General features: G+C 37.4%; 2 protein-coding genes across 2 annotated transcripts; one reads left to right on the top strand and one right to left on the bottom strand.

Annotated features, from left to right (window-relative positions):
• Positions 1 to 568: 568 nt before the first annotated feature.
• Positions 569 to 5,518, bottom strand: LOC116306126 (uncharacterized). Its single transcript, XM_031716171.2, has 10 exons — positions 5,321 to 5,518; positions 4,758 to 4,972; positions 4,071 to 4,192; positions 3,867 to 3,923; positions 3,506 to 3,569; positions 2,983 to 3,137; positions 2,445 to 2,492; positions 1,804 to 1,909; positions 1,591 to 1,635; positions 569 to 1,169 (listed from the first exon to the last, which is right to left on the bottom strand). The coding sequence occupies exons 1-10, from the start codon at positions 5,395 to 5,397 to the stop codon at positions 1,066 to 1,068; spliced, it is 993 nt and encodes a 330-aa protein (XP_031572031.1). The 5' UTR covers positions 5,398 to 5,518; the 3' UTR covers positions 569 to 1,065.
• Positions 5,519 to 5,923: 405 nt separating this feature from the next.
• Positions 5,924 to 17,758, top strand: LOC116306112 (conserved oligomeric Golgi complex subunit 1). Its single transcript, XM_031716157.2, has 29 exons — positions 5,924 to 6,045; positions 6,152 to 6,236; positions 6,314 to 6,358; positions 6,607 to 6,673; positions 7,015 to 7,118; positions 7,603 to 7,675; positions 8,005 to 8,124; positions 8,576 to 8,641; positions 8,765 to 8,806; positions 8,963 to 9,086; positions 9,609 to 9,728; positions 10,261 to 10,338; positions 10,429 to 10,500; positions 10,606 to 10,687; positions 11,141 to 11,246; positions 11,640 to 11,777; positions 11,992 to 12,257; positions 12,778 to 13,023; positions 13,459 to 13,548; positions 13,913 to 14,029; positions 14,492 to 14,525; positions 14,785 to 14,858; positions 15,083 to 15,176; positions 15,303 to 15,380; positions 15,537 to 15,613; positions 15,757 to 15,928; positions 16,006 to 16,140; positions 16,287 to 16,490; positions 16,940 to 17,758. The coding sequence occupies exons 1-29, from the start codon at positions 5,964 to 5,966 to the stop codon at positions 17,048 to 17,050; spliced, it is 3,102 nt and encodes a 1,033-aa protein (XP_031572017.1). The 5' UTR covers positions 5,924 to 5,963; the 3' UTR covers positions 17,051 to 17,758.
• Positions 17,759 to 18,748: the final 990 nt, after the last annotated feature.

The raw sequence follows: 18,748 nt of genomic DNA, 5'->3' as shown, positions 1-18,748 counted from the left end.
GTTGAGATAGATACAAGTTTTCTACATGAAGATTAAAATAGATATACGAACGACAAAAAATCTTAGCACGGTTTGGGTGTCATAACGCACGGGATTTAACTTTCTTGTTTGACGTCATAGTCTCCTTGACAACCGATATGGCGGATATGGAAGACATGACGTCATAGTCTTCATGTCAACCCATACATGGCGACCATGGAATACGTGACGTCATAGTATCCATGTCAACCAATATGAACTTGTAGATAAATTAGATCACCGCAAAAAGCTTTGTGAAACTGACGGGACGTCCTTCGTCGGAGTAAGTGACGAAACGTCACTTTCACAAAGCTTTTTACGGTGATCTAATTTATCTACAAGTTCCTACTGTTGTATTCAGAAACACCGAGGCAGTCAACGCTAGTTCTACTAGTTATCACCACTCGTCAACCAATATGACGACAATGAAAGACATGACGTCTTAGTCTTCATGTCAAGCGATATGGCGACCACGAAAGACATGACGCCATAGTCTCCATGTCAACCGACCATTGAATACTTTTTCTGTTTTCAGAAAAATGACAAATCATTGTTTGCAGTAAATATGTTTTATTTTCTATTTAATAAAGACGAAGTTATACCCGCAGCAAATAACCTAACAATACCAGGAAATATGTGGGATATCTGGAAATAAGTTTTCATCAAAAATTATTATTATATTTCTTTTATCGGCTTTTTGTTGAAACTTTTTTTTACCTCTGGCTGTCTAAATTAGCCCTAGCCATAGTTATTAGGTCTACAGTCAGACCGTTCCTAAAAGACGTTTCTTCTTACAGCAAATCATGTAAATCATATTTATATATTGTAATTTTGGTACTAAATAAAACATTGTTAAAGCTTTATTAGATCCGTATTTGTACAGTATTTGATGAATCTAATGAAATAAAATACAATTCTGTTGCCATCAACGTTGTGTCTGCGTTATTCGTTGCCTTCCAAGAATCAAGCAATAGTGGGACAGCAGCAGTATCTACGATTTGTTATTCCATTTACATAACTGCAGACTAACTGGGTTCTTTCTCGTTTTTACCTTCGCCTTGGGAAGAACTGGTCCAAGATGTTTTTATAGAATGAGTCAAGACCAAGAGGGTCTTGCTGGGTTGTGTCATTGTCTTTGATAGATAGAGGATCTGTTTTGATAAAAGGAAAGAAAAAGATTTTAAGTATGTAAGTTTTATAATTGGAAAATAGACCAGAATGGACAAACATTCAATGGCCCATAGCAAAGCACAGTCAAATTTGAGGCGTAGTGTATGTTAAAATGGGGTTGAGATGGAGGGGGGGGGGGGATGTAAGAAGGGTAGGGGGGAAGGGGGGAAGGGGGGAAGGGGGGAAGGGGGGAAGGGGGGAAGGGGGGAAGGGGGTGGGAGCTCAAAATTATCGTTTTAGTACGAACCAACTAGTCGATACAACATAAGTAATGTCTCCAAATTTTCACCAAAAGAAAACGAAAAGCAAGCACCATTGACCTATAGTAGTGTAGTCAATTGGAAAGCAGGATTTCTAATACATTTCCAAGATAAATGGGTTCACAAACTCATAAAAACTCACCCTCGTTTGACTGACTCCATTTCTGATTAAATTCTGAGACATCATCTGTATAACAAAGAAAGAAAACTCATATCATTGCCTCTTATTTTATTTTTTTCCAGTCCTGTATTCTAAGACAAACAACACTACCACTACATTTTATACATTTGTTTATGACCTATGATACTTTACTCAAATGTTGATTTTTAGGACAAATTATTTGTTCATTTCTACCTTGATCAATGTTGACTGTCTTTTCTTCTGAAGATTCTAAGCCATCTTCATTTTTCCAGTGCTTTACTGTGTGTTCCTGGTCACCAATTTTTCTAGTTACTGTCACCTATGAACAACATTTCAGTCAAAGTAAAATCTGAAGAAATATATCCCACTTCACTAAGGAACCTGTGTTGGGCTACCTGTGGTCGCAACAATTTGATTAACACAGGGATCCCAGCAATAAAATAAAGGCAAGAAGAAAGGCCTAGAAGTTATGAAGTTTCATTATTTTTTTTGTAAAAGAACCTGGGAATAGAGACGTCTCATATAAAACTTCACCCAAATAAAAGTGAAGATAATCAATATTTTTCTAGAACTACAGATGTCTTAGGGGCCAGTAATTAACTATGGGGGGTGGGGGGTGGGGGGTAGTGGTCTGCATTATTTTAATTTTGATCTGCATATTTTTAAGAGGCCCTCCCTTTCCCTACTGCAGAAAAATTCTTGTTGTTTTCAATACTATTTTTGGTACAAAATTTTGTTTGTTAAAGTTTGAATGAAAAATGACCCCACCAAACTCCCCCCCCCCCCCCCCCCCCATGTGAACCAGCCCTCTTGCCTCTAATAATTAATTAACTGTCCCTTATCATCAAATTCACCTCTTCTCTGCCACTTGAGTCTCGTCTTGTTGTCCTACTTTCAGTACGCTGTTGATACAATTTTTTTGTAAATAAGTAGACCAATACATGTACATCACTGTAAATGTTACTTTTTTTACAAACAGAATGCTCGAGGGATGTCATCACTAACATGTTTCACAAAATGACATTCCTAGCTTGTATGGCTCATCATTGTAGCAGTAATGCACCTGCTGATCCCCTTTGGGGACTCAGATTGGATTCCTAAATTTGGCATTGTGTTTGACTAAAGATTGTTGGATTCCTCCCTTGAATCAAGGGATTTTCACCAGGTTTTCTAGTTTTTATCCCTCCTTAAAAACCGAACCAGCTAATTCCCAATCCTGTGAATTAGTCATGCCCTGACTATGATTAGCCCAGAGGTTGTTTCAGGATTTGATAACATTCACATTTCTCACCCTCTATTCTTTCATGACACTCGGCATGAAAGCACCAACCAACCTGCCCTAATATAAGGAAATGAAGACCTCTAATCATGTATATGAGCCAAACCTCTTACCCCTTGAGAGTCTATTGTAGTGACTTGCAAAAAGGATGAAGACGATGATGATGACCAAGGCCTCATAGATTTCAGTGATTCTGAAGGATCATTTCCTTTTTGAGACAAAATTTCATCTAAGCTTTGAATTCCACTTTCTAATTCACTGTCCAGATCTATAATAAAAATGGCACATTATTGTTTGAACAATCGAACAATATTCACAAATAGAAAATATCCAAATGTTGGGCTTCCTTTGGAAAAATTACAAAGTGGGAAACTGGGAATAATTATCCATTCTCATTCCTCAATTTTCCTATTTCATCATATGTCACAGGGAGCCCAAGAAAAGTGATTAACTTTAATAGTAAAATGGATTCCTTTCAGTTATGAAGGTAATGGCAGGGAGACTTACCAAACTTGAAAATACAAAAGAAATACCCTAAATTTTGTTGGAAAATATTGTTTTTTGTGTTTCAATTTTATCAATTATTATTTTTAAATAAGCAAGTTATACAGAAATAAAAACAATTACTACACTTGCCTTTGTCTAATTTTTCATCTGGATGAGTCATGTGTCTAAAAGGTGACGTCCAAAGTTCTCCAAACTGCAATATTTGGAAACAATTTTGAATTTGATAGTACAAGTTTATCAATTCTTGAAATCAGACATAATTCCATTTACTGTATCATATGACCTGTAAAAAAAGTCACTTGATGAGGGCCTGGCAGTTTGACTTAAGCGTGCCGTAAAAACCCGTCCAGCTCTCCTCGGTTTATGATTGCTGTATTTATAAATTTAGCAGGATTTTTTAGGTTTTTTACACAAAAATTGTGTCATGAGATAAAATACTAAGGCACAGGACTATCTGTTATGAATATAAAGAGGTAGTGATGCAACATACCCATGAGTGAGGCCCAATACCAGGAGCATCATGTCCTTCGTCATTATAACTGAATTCCTTATTTCAAAGTAAAAATAGAATAAATTGATATATAATATTAATTAAACAATCAGCTGATCTGGGTGATCATGCATTAAAATATAATTTGATAGTCACCAACCAATCAGCTTAAAGCATAACATTTCCTCAAATTATTAGTCCAACCTGGTAGTTTTCTGTATCTGGATGTTTAAGCATCTTGTCTTTCAATGATCCTGGTTCTTCCTGATCCTGTTGACTTGGATCATCTGAAGGTGATTCGATCCCAAGTCTTGGGTCAAAGATTGCTATATAAGAACAATGTCAATAAAAATATTTGTAAGCAATACATGTACATCATAAAGGATGAAAGCTTGCTTTCTTATTGGTTTATAAAGTGCTGGCACCCATAATACTGCTTGGGCTGCCTGGGAGGAATTACAATAAAATCACTTTCCTCTTGGGAATTGAATTCTTTCTCGTGTTAAACAATAGTCCCCTTCACAGTTCCGAGCGCCATCTTGAAAGGTACCTGTGCCTTTGCATCAAAGCAAGATGAATTGTGAGCTTGTAATGATAGAGACCTTTTTTTAACATCTTGGACAATTATTCACACATCTCTATCATTGCAAGGTCACCGTTTGTCTCGCTTTGATGCAAAGGCACGGCCACCTTTCAAGATGGCGCAGGGAACTGCGAAGGGGACTATTGTATTGTTTCTGCCATCTAACATTTAACATCTAACTTCTGTCATGTGATGGTGCCTAACCTCTATTGTGCTCAATTTAATTGATAGGAGTGGGCCCCTCACTAGGAGTAATGCTGGAAAAGTAAAAACCTACAAATAATGCAAACTGTACTAACAATACTTACATCTGTCTTGAGGATTAAAATTGAGTGGGAATCCTTTAAAGAAGTTCTCAAACATGCTCTCCATTTCCCTAAACATATCTCCTCCTTCTATCACTACGATATCATTATGTCTTTGCTCATCAAAGTCATCAAATTGTTCATAGATATGAGGCTCTGGCCATTGTCTTGATTCAAAATTATGGCCAAACTGTCGGTAGAAATCTTCCTGGATTTCTCTGTGCAGAAATACATTAACAGATTAGCATTTTTACACAAGCGAATATAATAAATCAGGCACGCTCATTGGTCACAATTTACGTCTTATACAGGTCCCAAAGGACAACAAGACGATATTCAAGTGGCAAAAAAGAGGTAAAGCTAATGGTTGTACGAAGCCTGGATGGCGCTATCCGGCGGATAAATCCTTATCCAGTGGATAAGTCGATGCTGTTATCCAATAATTTTATCCACTGGATAAATTTATTGGATAACATTATGACGAATAATTTGGCTTATTTTCTAGCTACTGTGATGATATATACTCCACATAATCTTGTAAAACATTCAGATGAAATTTTTCGTACCTTGGGAGTTCGTTTGGATTCAACGGCTTTTGAGGAATATCAAAGAATGATTTAAAATAATCGCGTAGCCAGCCCATCGTACGATTTCGTTTCAGTCACATCAGAAATTTAGTATTTTTTTCACGTTTCAAAACGAACAGTATGAAACAACTTCATCATCGCAATGTCCATCGCAATCTTTCCTTGATTTACGTCATCAATATTGAGCCCGCGCAAGTCATACCGCTGTCATACATGTACATGGACAACCACAGGTAGCCCAAGCTTGGTTTCTGTGGTGTCATGTTATAAGAAAATGTATGGGGATTCATCAAAAATATGAATAAAATCCTTGAAACGTGAAATAAAGCCTCGTAATCTTACCCGATCATTGAGAAATAGCACTTCTTTCTTTCCGCGTGGTTATTTTTTGAATTTAGTTGGGAAAAAATCTTAAAACGGGCTAAATTCGAAAAATAACCACGCAGAGCGAAAGAAGTGCTATTTTCAATGATCGTGTAAAATTTCGAGGCTTTTATTCATATTTTTGATGAATCCCCATACATTTCCTTATAATGACACCACAGAAACCAAGCTTGGGCTACCTGTGGTAACTACCGGTGTTAAGTATTGAGCCCGTGAGGATTACCGCTGCCAATCCAAGATGGCGTCTCCTCGAAGTCCACGAAGTCCTACAAGCTCTTCTTCTTCGCCACGTCAAGACAGCTCAAAATCTTCTCAATCAAGTAATAACTGATTTAAGATCTACTGCTAATGACTTCACTTTACCCTGGAATTATTTGTATGTCTTTAACGCTTTCAGGGCGTTTAATTTTATTCATATATTTTTAGTTTCTTGGGATGCTGAGATCGATGTTAATACTCTCTTTGTCGAGCATTCTATCGAGGAAATTCGAGCTTTAGAAAAAAAAACAAGGTTAGTCTTATTCTTTCTAATCGAGCTTTCGTTCAAGAGAAGAAGTATTATATTTTAATGACTGTTGTTCTTCAAAGGGGAGACATAGAGAAGAAGAAAGAGGAACTACGTCTTATGGTCGGGTAAGCTTTCCACGTATACTTACAGTACCAAGCTTAACTTTTATTTATTTATATTTTTCTGCCTATATTTGCTTATATTTTTATTTCTATGACATCATATGAATGTTACATCTAATTACGTCATATGTATAAGTAATAAAAAATATAAAAATAAAAATATAGATCTTCATAAATAACATAAACAACAACAACAACAAAAAAGCTTACTTTGCACATGATGAACTGTCTTTCCATAATGTTTTCCTCAGGGAGAGGTACAGAGACCTGATTGATGCAGCAGATACAATAACTGAAATGAAAGATTATACTAAAAAGGTTAGCATCTATGAATTGTTTAGTTCCAGAAATTATCCATACCCACTCCACAGAGGAATTTGGAATTTCCAAGGGGTGGGGGTGAGTGGGGGGGGGGGGGGGGGGGGCAGAGAGAGAATAAAAATTATAGAGTTTGTATGGAAGAAGATTGGAATTTCAAAAAAAAAAGAAAATTATGCTCAAACAAGTGTTGTGCATCATTGTCTCAAAACATGGTTAACACATGCTTTTACACATAGATGTGTGTATGTGTGTAATGAATTAATGCACTCCATCCAAATTATACGCTCAGACACCATGACAAACTTCTGGGATGTACTGTATTGGTTTTTTTTTGATAGATCACAACATCGGTCGGAGACATTCAGAAACAGTGTAAAGAGCTACATCAGTCACATAGATGCTATGGAGTGGGAGGAAGCCCTTCTGTCAAACCAACATCAGGGTAAACAATTGTATTTGAAAAAAAAATTTATTTTCTTTATATAATAAAAAACATATTTTACAAGCATCACTCCATGTATGGGGCTCTTTTGTGAGCTTGGCTCCACACACATTACCACTACATTCTACAATTACAACGTACCACACTCAACTCACATTGGTTTGAACCTGGACCACAGAGGTGAGCAGGGCTTAAAATAATGGCCAGTAAGTCCAGGTCATGACGAGGGGCCAAGTTTTATCTCAGTCATACCTCGTTTCTGGCTCAATGTTACTGGTCAAAATGACTGGAAAAGCAAAGATTTGACCAGACAGGTTCCAATTCTGGGGGGACATTGTCCAATGTCTGGCAGTTATTTAAGCCCTGGTGAAAGGTAAACCACTACGCCACCCATGCCATGCTATGCCATCTTGCTTGTTACTTACACACTACTCTGGCAAATCTGTATATAATTCAATAAATAAATAAGAGAATTTATGTTCAGATCACCTCACTCCAAGAATGGTTTCTATTCTCTTGCTGCTCAGATGAAACTTCTAGTTGATACACCAGAGAAGGTAAATATTTTATGACAACATTGCAATATGAGCATGCTTTATACAATCTTCTACCCCAACAGAGATGGCGGGAGGGTCTACAGCATCAAGGCCACAACTACACACTTCCTAAGATATGCACTGAGCACTTTGAAAACACTGTTATAAACAGATGTAGTCTTATTTAATTTTTAGAGGAGGGAGAGAGTAAGGCGGGTTTTTATTTTTTTATTATCAAATTTATGTAAATAGTTAGTATAGTAATATAATTATGATTACCTTTACTTTTTTCACTTATATTATTGTAGTATTGTGTATTGTATGATGTATTGTGTTAATTTGTTTCCCAGATTTGGAGTGCACTTGAGAGACAACAGTATCTGAAAGCAACACAGTTGTATCTTCTGTCGCATCACATTGTAAGCATTCTGCACCTGAACTCTGGAAGTGGTGCTGCACCAAGAGTTTTAGTGAGTTATATGTTACTATTTTGTTATTGCTACACATTGAGACAAAAGTATTAATAGACCTTTTACCTCAGATATAATGTTTTCCCATTTTAGACCGTGGACCTCTAGCTCTGAAGGCCACACACTAACCATCTAAGCTACACCTTTAATTTGATTCATTTATTTTCTGATTTAATAATACTCCAGTTTTGAATTCTCTTTGCTCAGCCATAGTCTCGGTTGTGCTTTAAAATATTCAGCTATTCAACCAAAACCTGTGGCATTTTAATCAACTTGTATTGTTCCGTAGTTTGTACATTCCTTACTATAAGATGGAGCTTAATAAAAGAAAGGAACACATTTGTACACAATCCAGGCTAAGACTGAGCAAAGGGGAACTTGAAATGGGAGTATTCATTGACGGTAGTATAATGCTAATTAATTTCATTTTTCTTTCTGTTTTTCTCTTTAGTCATCATTTCCAATACTTCAAAGACAATGGGCAGCTATAAGTCACTTCAAAGACTCTATTATCCAGGTTAGCATTTTTGGTGTTATGCTAAATAAAATATTTATTGTATCATTATCATCATCTAATACTGTTATGGGTCAAGTAACAATAATATATGTCATGACTATTTTATATATTCGTATATTCTAGGGAAGTCGAGCTCTTCTTAAAGATGCTACGCAAACAGACGAGGTAAATATTGTAAGGCATATTTTTGAAAAACTATTAAAACCTTTTTAATGGATTGCTATGCTATTCAAAAGCTATGGGAATGACAGTTTCATTGTGCCCATTTCTTTATGGAACAATTTCCCATTTAATTGTAGTATTTTTCCCTTTTTTCAACAGATGACTGCCGAAGCTCTTTGTTCAATTCTACTGCTTGAGGAAAGTTCACCTAGACAAGTGTTTTCTGAGTTTCTTCTGGCAAGAAAATCATCCCTTCAGGAAATATTTCATCCAAGTCAACATTGTAAATATTACGTTTTATTGATAATCTGAAAAAACTTCTGGACTGATCAAAGTTAGGGCATGGCTAACTCACAGTTTGAATTGAAATTTATGATGTTTATGGAGTACCCAGAAATAATCCTCAAATCAAGGGATAAATCTAAAGAACTCTACTCACATGAGAAGACGGAATTCATTACTGTTAACCACCATTGATCTTACTACTTTGTCCCTGTTGTTCTACTAAATGAAAGCCTTCCGGTTGGTCGCTAATCTAGGTTCAATTATTTGTATCAAATGTAAAATGAAATGGCTGTTGATCTCCTGTCATGCAAGCCTGATGAGAGTCTTAACAAAGCCTTCAACAAATATATTGTTGATGTCATGTTACTATGCATTTTTATGAATTTACTTACATGTAGTGTTGATTTCAGGAATCAAACCAAAGACCCCAGAGTTGGTCGGCTAGTGCCTTACTGCTATGCTACCCTTTACTCTTTTAATGATAAACAACTTCGTTCACATTCTGTTTCTTTCTTCCTAGCTACGAGCATCAAGTCTCAAGTTTGTGAACTAATAAGAGTAATGAGGACAAGCTTGTATCAAATACACAGTATTTTTATATGTGATGTGGAAAATACAGAGGAAATCCATGATGTTAAAGGTATTTTTAATTATTATAAAAGAAAACCCGAAACATCCTTTGGGACCATGGGGGAAAATGGATGGAGGAATCAAGGGTGGCGGAAGCACCGGTAGGGGAAGCACAGGTGGCATGTGCTGTCAATGGGCCACCTCTCAACACTGCGGCCAGAGTTCGAGTCCTGCTGATCTGGATGTCGTATATGTTCTTTCCCGTGCTTTGAAGGCTTTTTCTCCAGGTTCTCCGGTTTTCCTCCCTCCTCAAAAATAATGAATGGACATTTTGTGCTGATTAAAATGAAAATGGATGGTGTTGGAATCTTTTATTGCAATACTCCTTTTTACAGTTCTGTTCAGTGACCACAAATAATAGTTCCAACTAGCTAAGGCTATAGTTGCTGTGCATAGCAAAACTTTACTTTTTATCATGCACGGCAACTCCAACCTTGGCTTGGAACTGTTATTGGTGGTCACTGAAAGGAACTGTGAGATGGATTATTCATGAAATAATTCATAGAAGAAAAAACAACAAAATTTTACTTTAAACATTTCAGACAATCCAGCAATGTTGTTTCAAACTCTGAATCGTGTTACGAAACGGGACAAATCAGATCCAAACATTGATGAAGAAGGTAAAGAAAAGCTATTATCTAGTAATCAGAATAACTCCATAGGTACATGTAGACATGTAGTTAAACATCTATAATTTGGTGTTGTTTTAGTGCTAGAGGCTTTATTTGGTCCAGACTTTGACTTGGTAACAAGTGCACGGTACCTTCCAAAGACTGTTCTAGGTAAGTAATCATGGCATCATTTCACTCTGCAGTAGTTATAATCAGATTAACCCTTAACCCTTCATGGTTCTAAGTGTAATGCTGCATTTTTGATTTTCTGTTTAGAATACAGGCCACACATAAGAGCATTTCCAGCTACTATTCCATTGCCCAATATTCAAGGAAACTGTGAGGAATGGATTGGAATGTACGTAGTAGTACAATAAAGCTATGAAAAGTATTCCTGTAATCATCATGATGATTGTCATCATGATCACCATTATTGTAAACAACATCGTCTGTCATCATTGATGTCACCACAAACTTCTCAGTGTTGGGCAAATATATTTTCTCTGCTATGACATCATCACAATCAACCATCAACCACTTACCAATCATCATCATCATCCTCAGCACCATCCTCATCATCATCATCACCATCATCATCCTTATCACCATCATCCTCATCCTCATGATTGATATACATCGTCATCATCATAATACATCATCATTACAAACTTGCATAAGTGTCTGGCAAATTTATTTCTTTCACCATGAGATCAAAATCATCACCATCATAATCAAAATGTATCAGTAATCATCATCAACATAATTTCATCATCATTAATTAGGTTATATTATTAAAATAATTCTCCCATAGGTGTTTGAAAGACATCTCAAGTGGTGTTGGCAAACTTCTCACCTACGTAGGCACCTTGAAGGGACTTGCATCCATGAGAGATGCCATCTGGGAGCTCCTCAAAGAGGTAACGATTCTGCATGTTATACAGTTGACTCTCTCGTAAGGGACCACCTTTGAGTGAGGCATGAGTGTTTGCTTACAGGAAATGTTTGCTTATGTGAATTGAGTTTGCTTGATGTGTTGTTCTCTCCTGTGCCACGAGAGATTTTCTCTCGGTTCTCTGGTTTCCTCCCTCCATAAAAATCAACATGTAAATTGAAAGTTTTATGCCTTGAATATTTAATGCAGTGGTAGTGTGTGTGAGTGACTGTTGACCAAATTGGAGTCTAGTACATATACATATACTGAATTTGTCTCCCACTATTAAAAAGCCATATGGGTTCTTAAAAGAGAGTTAACCCTGTGAGGATCCCTTCATTTCGTATTTAACCTGGATTTTCCCCCTTATATTTTGCAGTGTGATTCAAATGCTCAGTTTACTCAGGATAATGAAGTAGTAGAGTTAGAATGGAATCAACTGTGCACCAAAGTTATCAACCATGAGTTATCGCTGTGGGACAAGTTTATGAGACCGTTATTTGTTAACCGTGCAAAGGTTGGTTTTATCTGTTTTTTTTGTGTGTCCCATTTCTAGTTCTGTTCCCCTCCCCTCCTTGAACATTAACAAGAGGTCATGTTTACTCTCCTCTTCACGCCTTTTTTGTCTTTTTGCCTTTTCATGCACATCACCAACAGCCAAAAGCCTTGTTGAAAACATAAAATATTTCCTGGTATAAAGGTTTATCAATAATTTCCTTGAAATTCTTTAGGCCATACTGAGTGGACTATTAGATGCTACTGTTGTGTCCTGTCAAAACATGATCATCCAATCACAAGATGACCTGTCAGTCGACATTGCTCAAGACACCAATGCATTATGGGAACGAGACATATCTCGATATGTTTGGCACGAAAGCGTCAATGACGTACCTCTTGCGTCGTTATGGGGCAACCAATCAGGGGATACTAAGAAGCAGTCTTTGGACGGTGATGGGCTGGCGTTGAAAGCTCGTGGGTGTACCCCAGCAGTTCAAAGGTCAGTTTTATCAGTTATCTTAATCAATGTTATCTTGATCTGATCGTTGAGTAAAGCGCAAATAGTACTGAGCAAAGAAAGAATACGGAGTGAATTTTTGAAAGCCGTTGTCAATGCAAGAGTAAATGTGCCAGTTGTACAAAGGCTACAATCTGTGAATAAAATAGCGAGGCCCCTATGCTTAATTTCTCATTTCATGGAAATATTTGTAAAACTTTGCTCTAAAATTTATTAGCATAAACTATAAACTCCCTCCCAGTTATCAATTGCTAGGGAGAGGGGGGATGGAGTAGAAAAGCTCCTTTCTATGGAAATAAGGCTTCCTGGGTTGTCCGGGTCTCAAGGTATTTTTTCGCCGATTGTATTCATTCCAATGTACAGATTTCTTTATGCTCTATGCGTATAAAATGGTATCTAAAAAAGATTAGATATTTTTGCATGGATGTTGTTGCTGCTGCTGGCTGTCAAGTCTTGGATTCTCTCGCAAACCATCAGTTCTTTTTGTTCATTTATTTGTTAGACTTTGTGTCTGCATAAATGAGAAGCTCCAAGCCACATCAGATGATGCCCAACATTTCATATCTAAGATCAAAGACACTCAGTCGTCTGAGAAGTCTCGCGTATCCATCAGTGGACGAGCTGAGGAACTGGGGATTATAGTCGGACAGACAGACAAGATTGATGAGAAGGGACCGTTTGATCGATTCTCGGATGCCAAGGAGATACAGACCTTTTTACAGGATACTTGTTTTGATGCTTTTAATAGGTGGGTACGTTTAACATTACCTTATCTATCTTCACCATCATCACCACCCATGGCCACACCACCACTATCATCATCGTCATCTCCATAACCACCACTATAACATCATCACATCATCAAATTATCATCATCATAACCACCATCATCATTACATTTTTATCATCACTATCACCATTACATTATCGTCATTATCACCACCACCATCCATGACGACACCACCACATCGTCATCATCATCATCACCACCATCATCAGTCATCATCATCACCACCATCAGTCATCATCACCATCACCACCATCATCAATCATCATCACCATCGCATTTTCATCATCACCATCACCATCGCATTTTCATCATCACCACCATCACCACCTTCGTGTAACATCACCATCTATCATCAGGTATCACCATCACTGTGTTATTCTTTTTCTGTTACAGACTGCTAAATAATGTAGACAAATCTCTGACTGATCACAAAAAGAAGCTTGAATCTTGTCCTTCTATCTACGATACAACAAGCATTGACAGGTAAGCTTCCTTCCACCTTTGAATGTCGTGGGCATTGTGAGCAATGGACTAATTCGACAATACGACGGCCATCTTGGATCGCAAAGCATTATGGGTCGCCCAGGGGAAAAATAAAGCTTCGTCACAGTATTGACGTCCATTGATATTAACAGCTCACCACAAGAGAATATCACAAAAAGACGATTAAGACGACACATCGATCACCTTTACTCATAAACGAAAGACGAACACACGAAACTATATATTTTCCTTCATCTTTGTTTCGCCCCCTGGCAAGATGGCCACCATATCCACACCTCACTCAACCCAATCTCATTTTTGCCAGATCTTCTACAGAGGAAACTCATTTGTTATCTCATTTCAGGGTGCTCTTTGTTGGTCGTCTTTGTCATTGTATGGTCGAACAGTGCCCACAACTAAAGATAGTCATGCGAGGAGCTGAACCGGAAGAAAAACCCAATGCACGTCAGTCAACACCCAGGTAAATCCTATTGATCATCCCATTATCCCATATGTATTAGGGTGTGAAGTCGTGAGGTAATGTATTCAAACTAGGAGGAAGCGTTGCATTGTTGGTTAGTAGTACGCTGTGGAAGAAAAGTAGAGCAGTTTTGGTATGACTGTGAAAAGCTCAGAGCCGTAAGCGTGCTGTGCTGTGACCGTGATGTTTTCTAGAATTATAATTGGCTAATTTTTTTCGCACAATTTGGTCTGGCAGTGCTGTGACCTTGGCGTGACCGTGTCCACGCCGTGTTCATGCCGTGTTCCGGGTATTTCATTGGATGGAAAGTAACTTCTCGAGCAATATGATTGGTCTCGCGTATGACTTGCCATATCACGACCCTGTTCATACCGCGAGCTTTTCACAGTCATACGAAAAACTGCTCTAAGAGTTACGTACTTGGCTCTGCCGTGACATGTCGTGTTTGGATTTTTTACTTAGATTATCAAGACAATCCAGTCTCTCAAAAAGAAAGGTATCTCGTGATTATGCTGCTTTAATGCGCATGCCCTGCACAGGCAGCCGCTGCCCAGTTCCTACAGCTGTACTACACATAACAGAGTTTATCCAAGGGCACGTTGCTAGCTATGGAATGTACTGGGAAGGACTTGTTTGACGTCCATCAAACCCTATTTTTGAGCACGCGAGAGCTGTAGGATTCTGCGCGTGTTATTGAGAACTAGTGAATTCTTCGACTGCTATGTTATCTGATTTATTATTGCTCTGTTTGATAGACTGAACAGACAAACGATACCAAGTTAAAGGAGTTGGCAGCACTAATTAAAAACAGATATTACTCCGCGTTCAGGTATGTTTATATACCAGGATGATCTTATATAAAAAGGCCCCAATATTAGAACATGTGGAACACCACAGCCTAGGAGTTCTCAATTGTTTGACTGTGGCACAGAAAATAACCTGCAAAGATCTGGGAAGAAAACGTATTTATTGTTACTTGAATAAATGGTCCCATAACCGCTTTGGGACACCCCATATTAATGCCTAATAGGAATTATTTAATTGTTTCTCCAGGCTATGGAAAGACTGGGTGTGCGATATTTTCGTAAAATCATATGAAGACTCCTTGCTTAAAGGTGGCACAGAGGCTGCGCTGTTTTCAATGACGGTAAGACCGAATCTAAGTGTCGAATCCCTCGCGTCTTTCTATTTCAGGAGATGCCGCTTGCTTCTTTCCACGAAATAGGTTCGAAAAATTTCATAAATGTCCTTTTGTATTTATTTTTTCATCTAGAGCTGGGAAGAACTGAAAATCCAAGAGGAATCAGAAACCGGCGAGAAAGTACAATCAACTATTCGTGTCCCTATGCAGGTATCTTAGAGATCCCACACTTGAAGTTGTGTCTTTTTTAGCATCCGTTCCATCGATTGAATAATTATTTGACTCGGAATGTTAAAAACGTGGACGAAAGCCATAACATAAGAAATGTGCTTGATAACCTCACGAACATCTGTCCGTGTATTTCAGGTATCGTCTTTCGTCACGTCTTTACTCTTCAGTCTTTGTCAGGAACTTAATCGAATCGGAGCACACGCACTAGACAGGTAACGACTTACCCACCCACCCCTCCCTAACATAAAAAAACACTTAACTGTAATAGTAAAGAAACAAATGGAAGCATGCGCATTTGACAAGTAATGACGTGTCTACGAATTTTATCATTTGTTTTCCGAATCTTTTCATTCAGAAAAATATTACAAGAGCTAGTCGACACATTATCCGATAACATTTTGCACCTTTACGAAAAGCTCGTGGAGGAGAGTGAAACCAGTTTGCCTCAAAACCGATCTCTTCAGTGCCTGTTCGACTTTAAATTTATCTCTGCAATTTTCGCGGGAAGATCCGATGAGCCTATCCAGGTGAGTCACGTGATGTCGATTACCTTGGTTACCTTGATGACGTATGCATTGAAGTGTTTGCTTTGTTTTCTTGGTAGGAATCGACTGAAAGCTTCTCTGTTCGCCGTGAAGCTGTTATTGATTCACTAGAAGGAGTTGTGGATCCTTTTGATCTAGATGTATTTTCTCCTTATCTGGCAGCGAATTTAAACAGACAGCTTCAACGATGTGGGGTGAGTTTCATGTAATAGTGACGTCATAGATTGCTATTCCTCTGTGCGCATTGCATCATGGTACTCGTATGCAATAAAATAGAATATCGAATTTGGGAAGAATATTTTGCCCTCTTCTCTGATTGGTTGATCACATCCTTTCACAGGTTCTATTTGGTGTATTAGTGAGTCTAGACAAACATTCCAATCATTCCTTTGGAGTGACGTCACGACCGTCTGGCTCGCAAGATCAACACAATATCATGCCTCTAGCGCCCAACCCTCCACGGTTTACTCTGCTTCCTCTGAGTTCGCATCAGAGTTCTTTATATGGCCTGTCAAGTGGTACTAGACTCAGCGAACCAAAAAAGGTGAGAGAAAATGTCTTAACAAGCAGTAGGTTCATTGTGGTACGGTAACGGTATGCTGTTAGCCTTTGTAATTATTTAAAATTTAGATTATACAAAGTGTGAATAAACTTAAACTGTTACGGTATTGGTCAGAATGCTACTGCCACATGGCTGCTAGATTAGGCAGGTTGACCTAAGGTATTGTTGAAGTTAACTTGTATTATGTGTAGCATACTTTTGGGAAGACCAGATTTTGCACGACTGTCAAGTCACTGCACGGATTTGAGGACATCCCTTAGTCCAATAAAAGCACGCAAGTGCATTACTCAGCCAATCAAAATGCTCTGACACAGCACCGTCACGGTCACGGCACTGCAGGTCCATATCGAATGCAAATTCAGCCATTCAGACAAAGAAAATCTAAATGTGGAAGAAAAGTTCCCAACTGATTTCTTTTGTTTTGATTGTAGTCAAGCAAATCTCAGATGGGACAACATTCGTCACTTCTTGGCAGTACAGCATTTTCAAGACACGATCAATTCTTTAATTTAAAGAAGAATAAGGAACAAACAGTCATATAGCCTAACCTATGAAGTATGGCACTTAGGGATGCACATTTTGAATATATAATATAATAAAATGCTATTAAATAGACAGTAACATTTGTAAGTAATGTTCACAACATAGACGGGAATGTTGTAAACGACTTGTGAAATTCACTAATAATTCATAAATCCTTTGGGATATTTTCAGTTTATATTCTATTAGATACAACCATCAGTGCTGTATCAGAACTAGTGGTTGTATCTAATGAGCATTTTCATTGTAAGACGGTTTATATAGGGTTTTTACATGATATTCGTGTTACCTGATTTCTGAAATTGGATTGGTTTGAACCCTCATTAATTGTTCATGGTTTTACAATGTTTTCTCAATAATGCCTTGGTTATGGATTTATGTGTATATCATTATTGTATATAAAGTGATTGGGTACACTAAAAAAGAAAGAGATTCACTTAAGGGAATGACATGGATTGAAATAGGAAAATATTACGCCTAAGTAAGGGCTCCTTACTCGAAAGGGTTGCAAAAAGCTAAAATGTTAATAGGAATTTCCTTTGTGAAAAAATTGAAATTGATGTATACATGTAATACCAGAATTTAAAACACTGGGAATGGGAAGTAGGATGACTAAAAGGGAGAAATATTGGAAATTGAATCTGGACACTACTTCCTTTGGGGTTTCGTAACTAGACGAATTTTAAATACATGTAAAGTAAAACTGCTAATCACAGTGGTTCCTTAGAGTAGCTCTTACTCCACTGGATTCGAATTGAAATTTAGAAGTTGTTTGATAACCTTAAGTAAAAGAGAAACAAAAAATGATAAAAAAGATGTAGTAAGAAAGCGCTATGTTAAATACAGAGACAAACATGGAAACACTTAACAGTAAACGAAATCTTAAAAAAGTGTGTGTACGTTTTCTGGTATCTCATTGCTATGTTACCATGGGATAATTAAAGAATAATTTATGCAACAACAAAAAAACACACACACACACACACAAACAAACAAAAAAGACGGCAATGTTTCTAAATATTTTACGCTTATGTCAAACAAAGCCGTTTCTGGATATTTCTCAGCATATTAGCAGGCATTTTGCTAAAGGACCCGCCTTAATCAAGCCCCGAAATTAATAAAGATCGTATTTCTTTTGGCCATTAACGCCCTCTGCTGCCTGTCTGTGAAACGGCTAATGTCAAATATCCTGCTAGCAGAATTTTACAATTATTTTTAATAGATTTATAATTTCGTTAAAAAAATATTCGGTAGGCAACCTGTTTTAGTAAAAATATTTGAAAAAAAAAAAATGTGGACTTTTTTCTCAAGGTTGCATGCGCAACCAAATTTAAGGAACTTGACGGGCCACGATACCAGAACAGCAGCTTTATAATGAATATTGTCCTACATTGCTATGAAATGTTTTCGATAACAATTCATAAAATTGCTTATTTTCCTCTTTAAATATAAAGCCCCGTTTACACTAGCGATTTTTGCTGCGTTTTTTCCCCGATATTGTCCATAATAAATAATGGTAAAAAATTTACTTGTAAAGTTTTTTTTTCCAGGATACCAAGATTTTCCTAGACGAATGTCTCTTTTGAAGGATGAGACAAAAGATTTAATATTTCCGAAAATTGACACAAAAATCGCCGCAAAAATCGCCAGTGTAAACGGGGCTTAAAACTGGCTTCTCATTTTTACAGAATTTGCGTTTT

The sequence above is a fragment of the Actinia tenebrosa genome, unplaced genomic scaffold (genome assembly GCF_029948245.1).
Source record: "Actinia tenebrosa isolate PJP-AT-01 unplaced genomic scaffold, QUT_ActTen_1.0 PGA_scaffold0__85_contigs__length_37466705, whole genome shotgun sequence".
NCBI lineage: Eukaryota > Metazoa > Cnidaria > Anthozoa > Actiniaria > Actiniidae > Actinia > Actinia tenebrosa.
The sequence above is the reverse complement of the archived record's forward strand: the minus strand, read 5'-3'. Positions and strand labels throughout refer to the sequence as shown.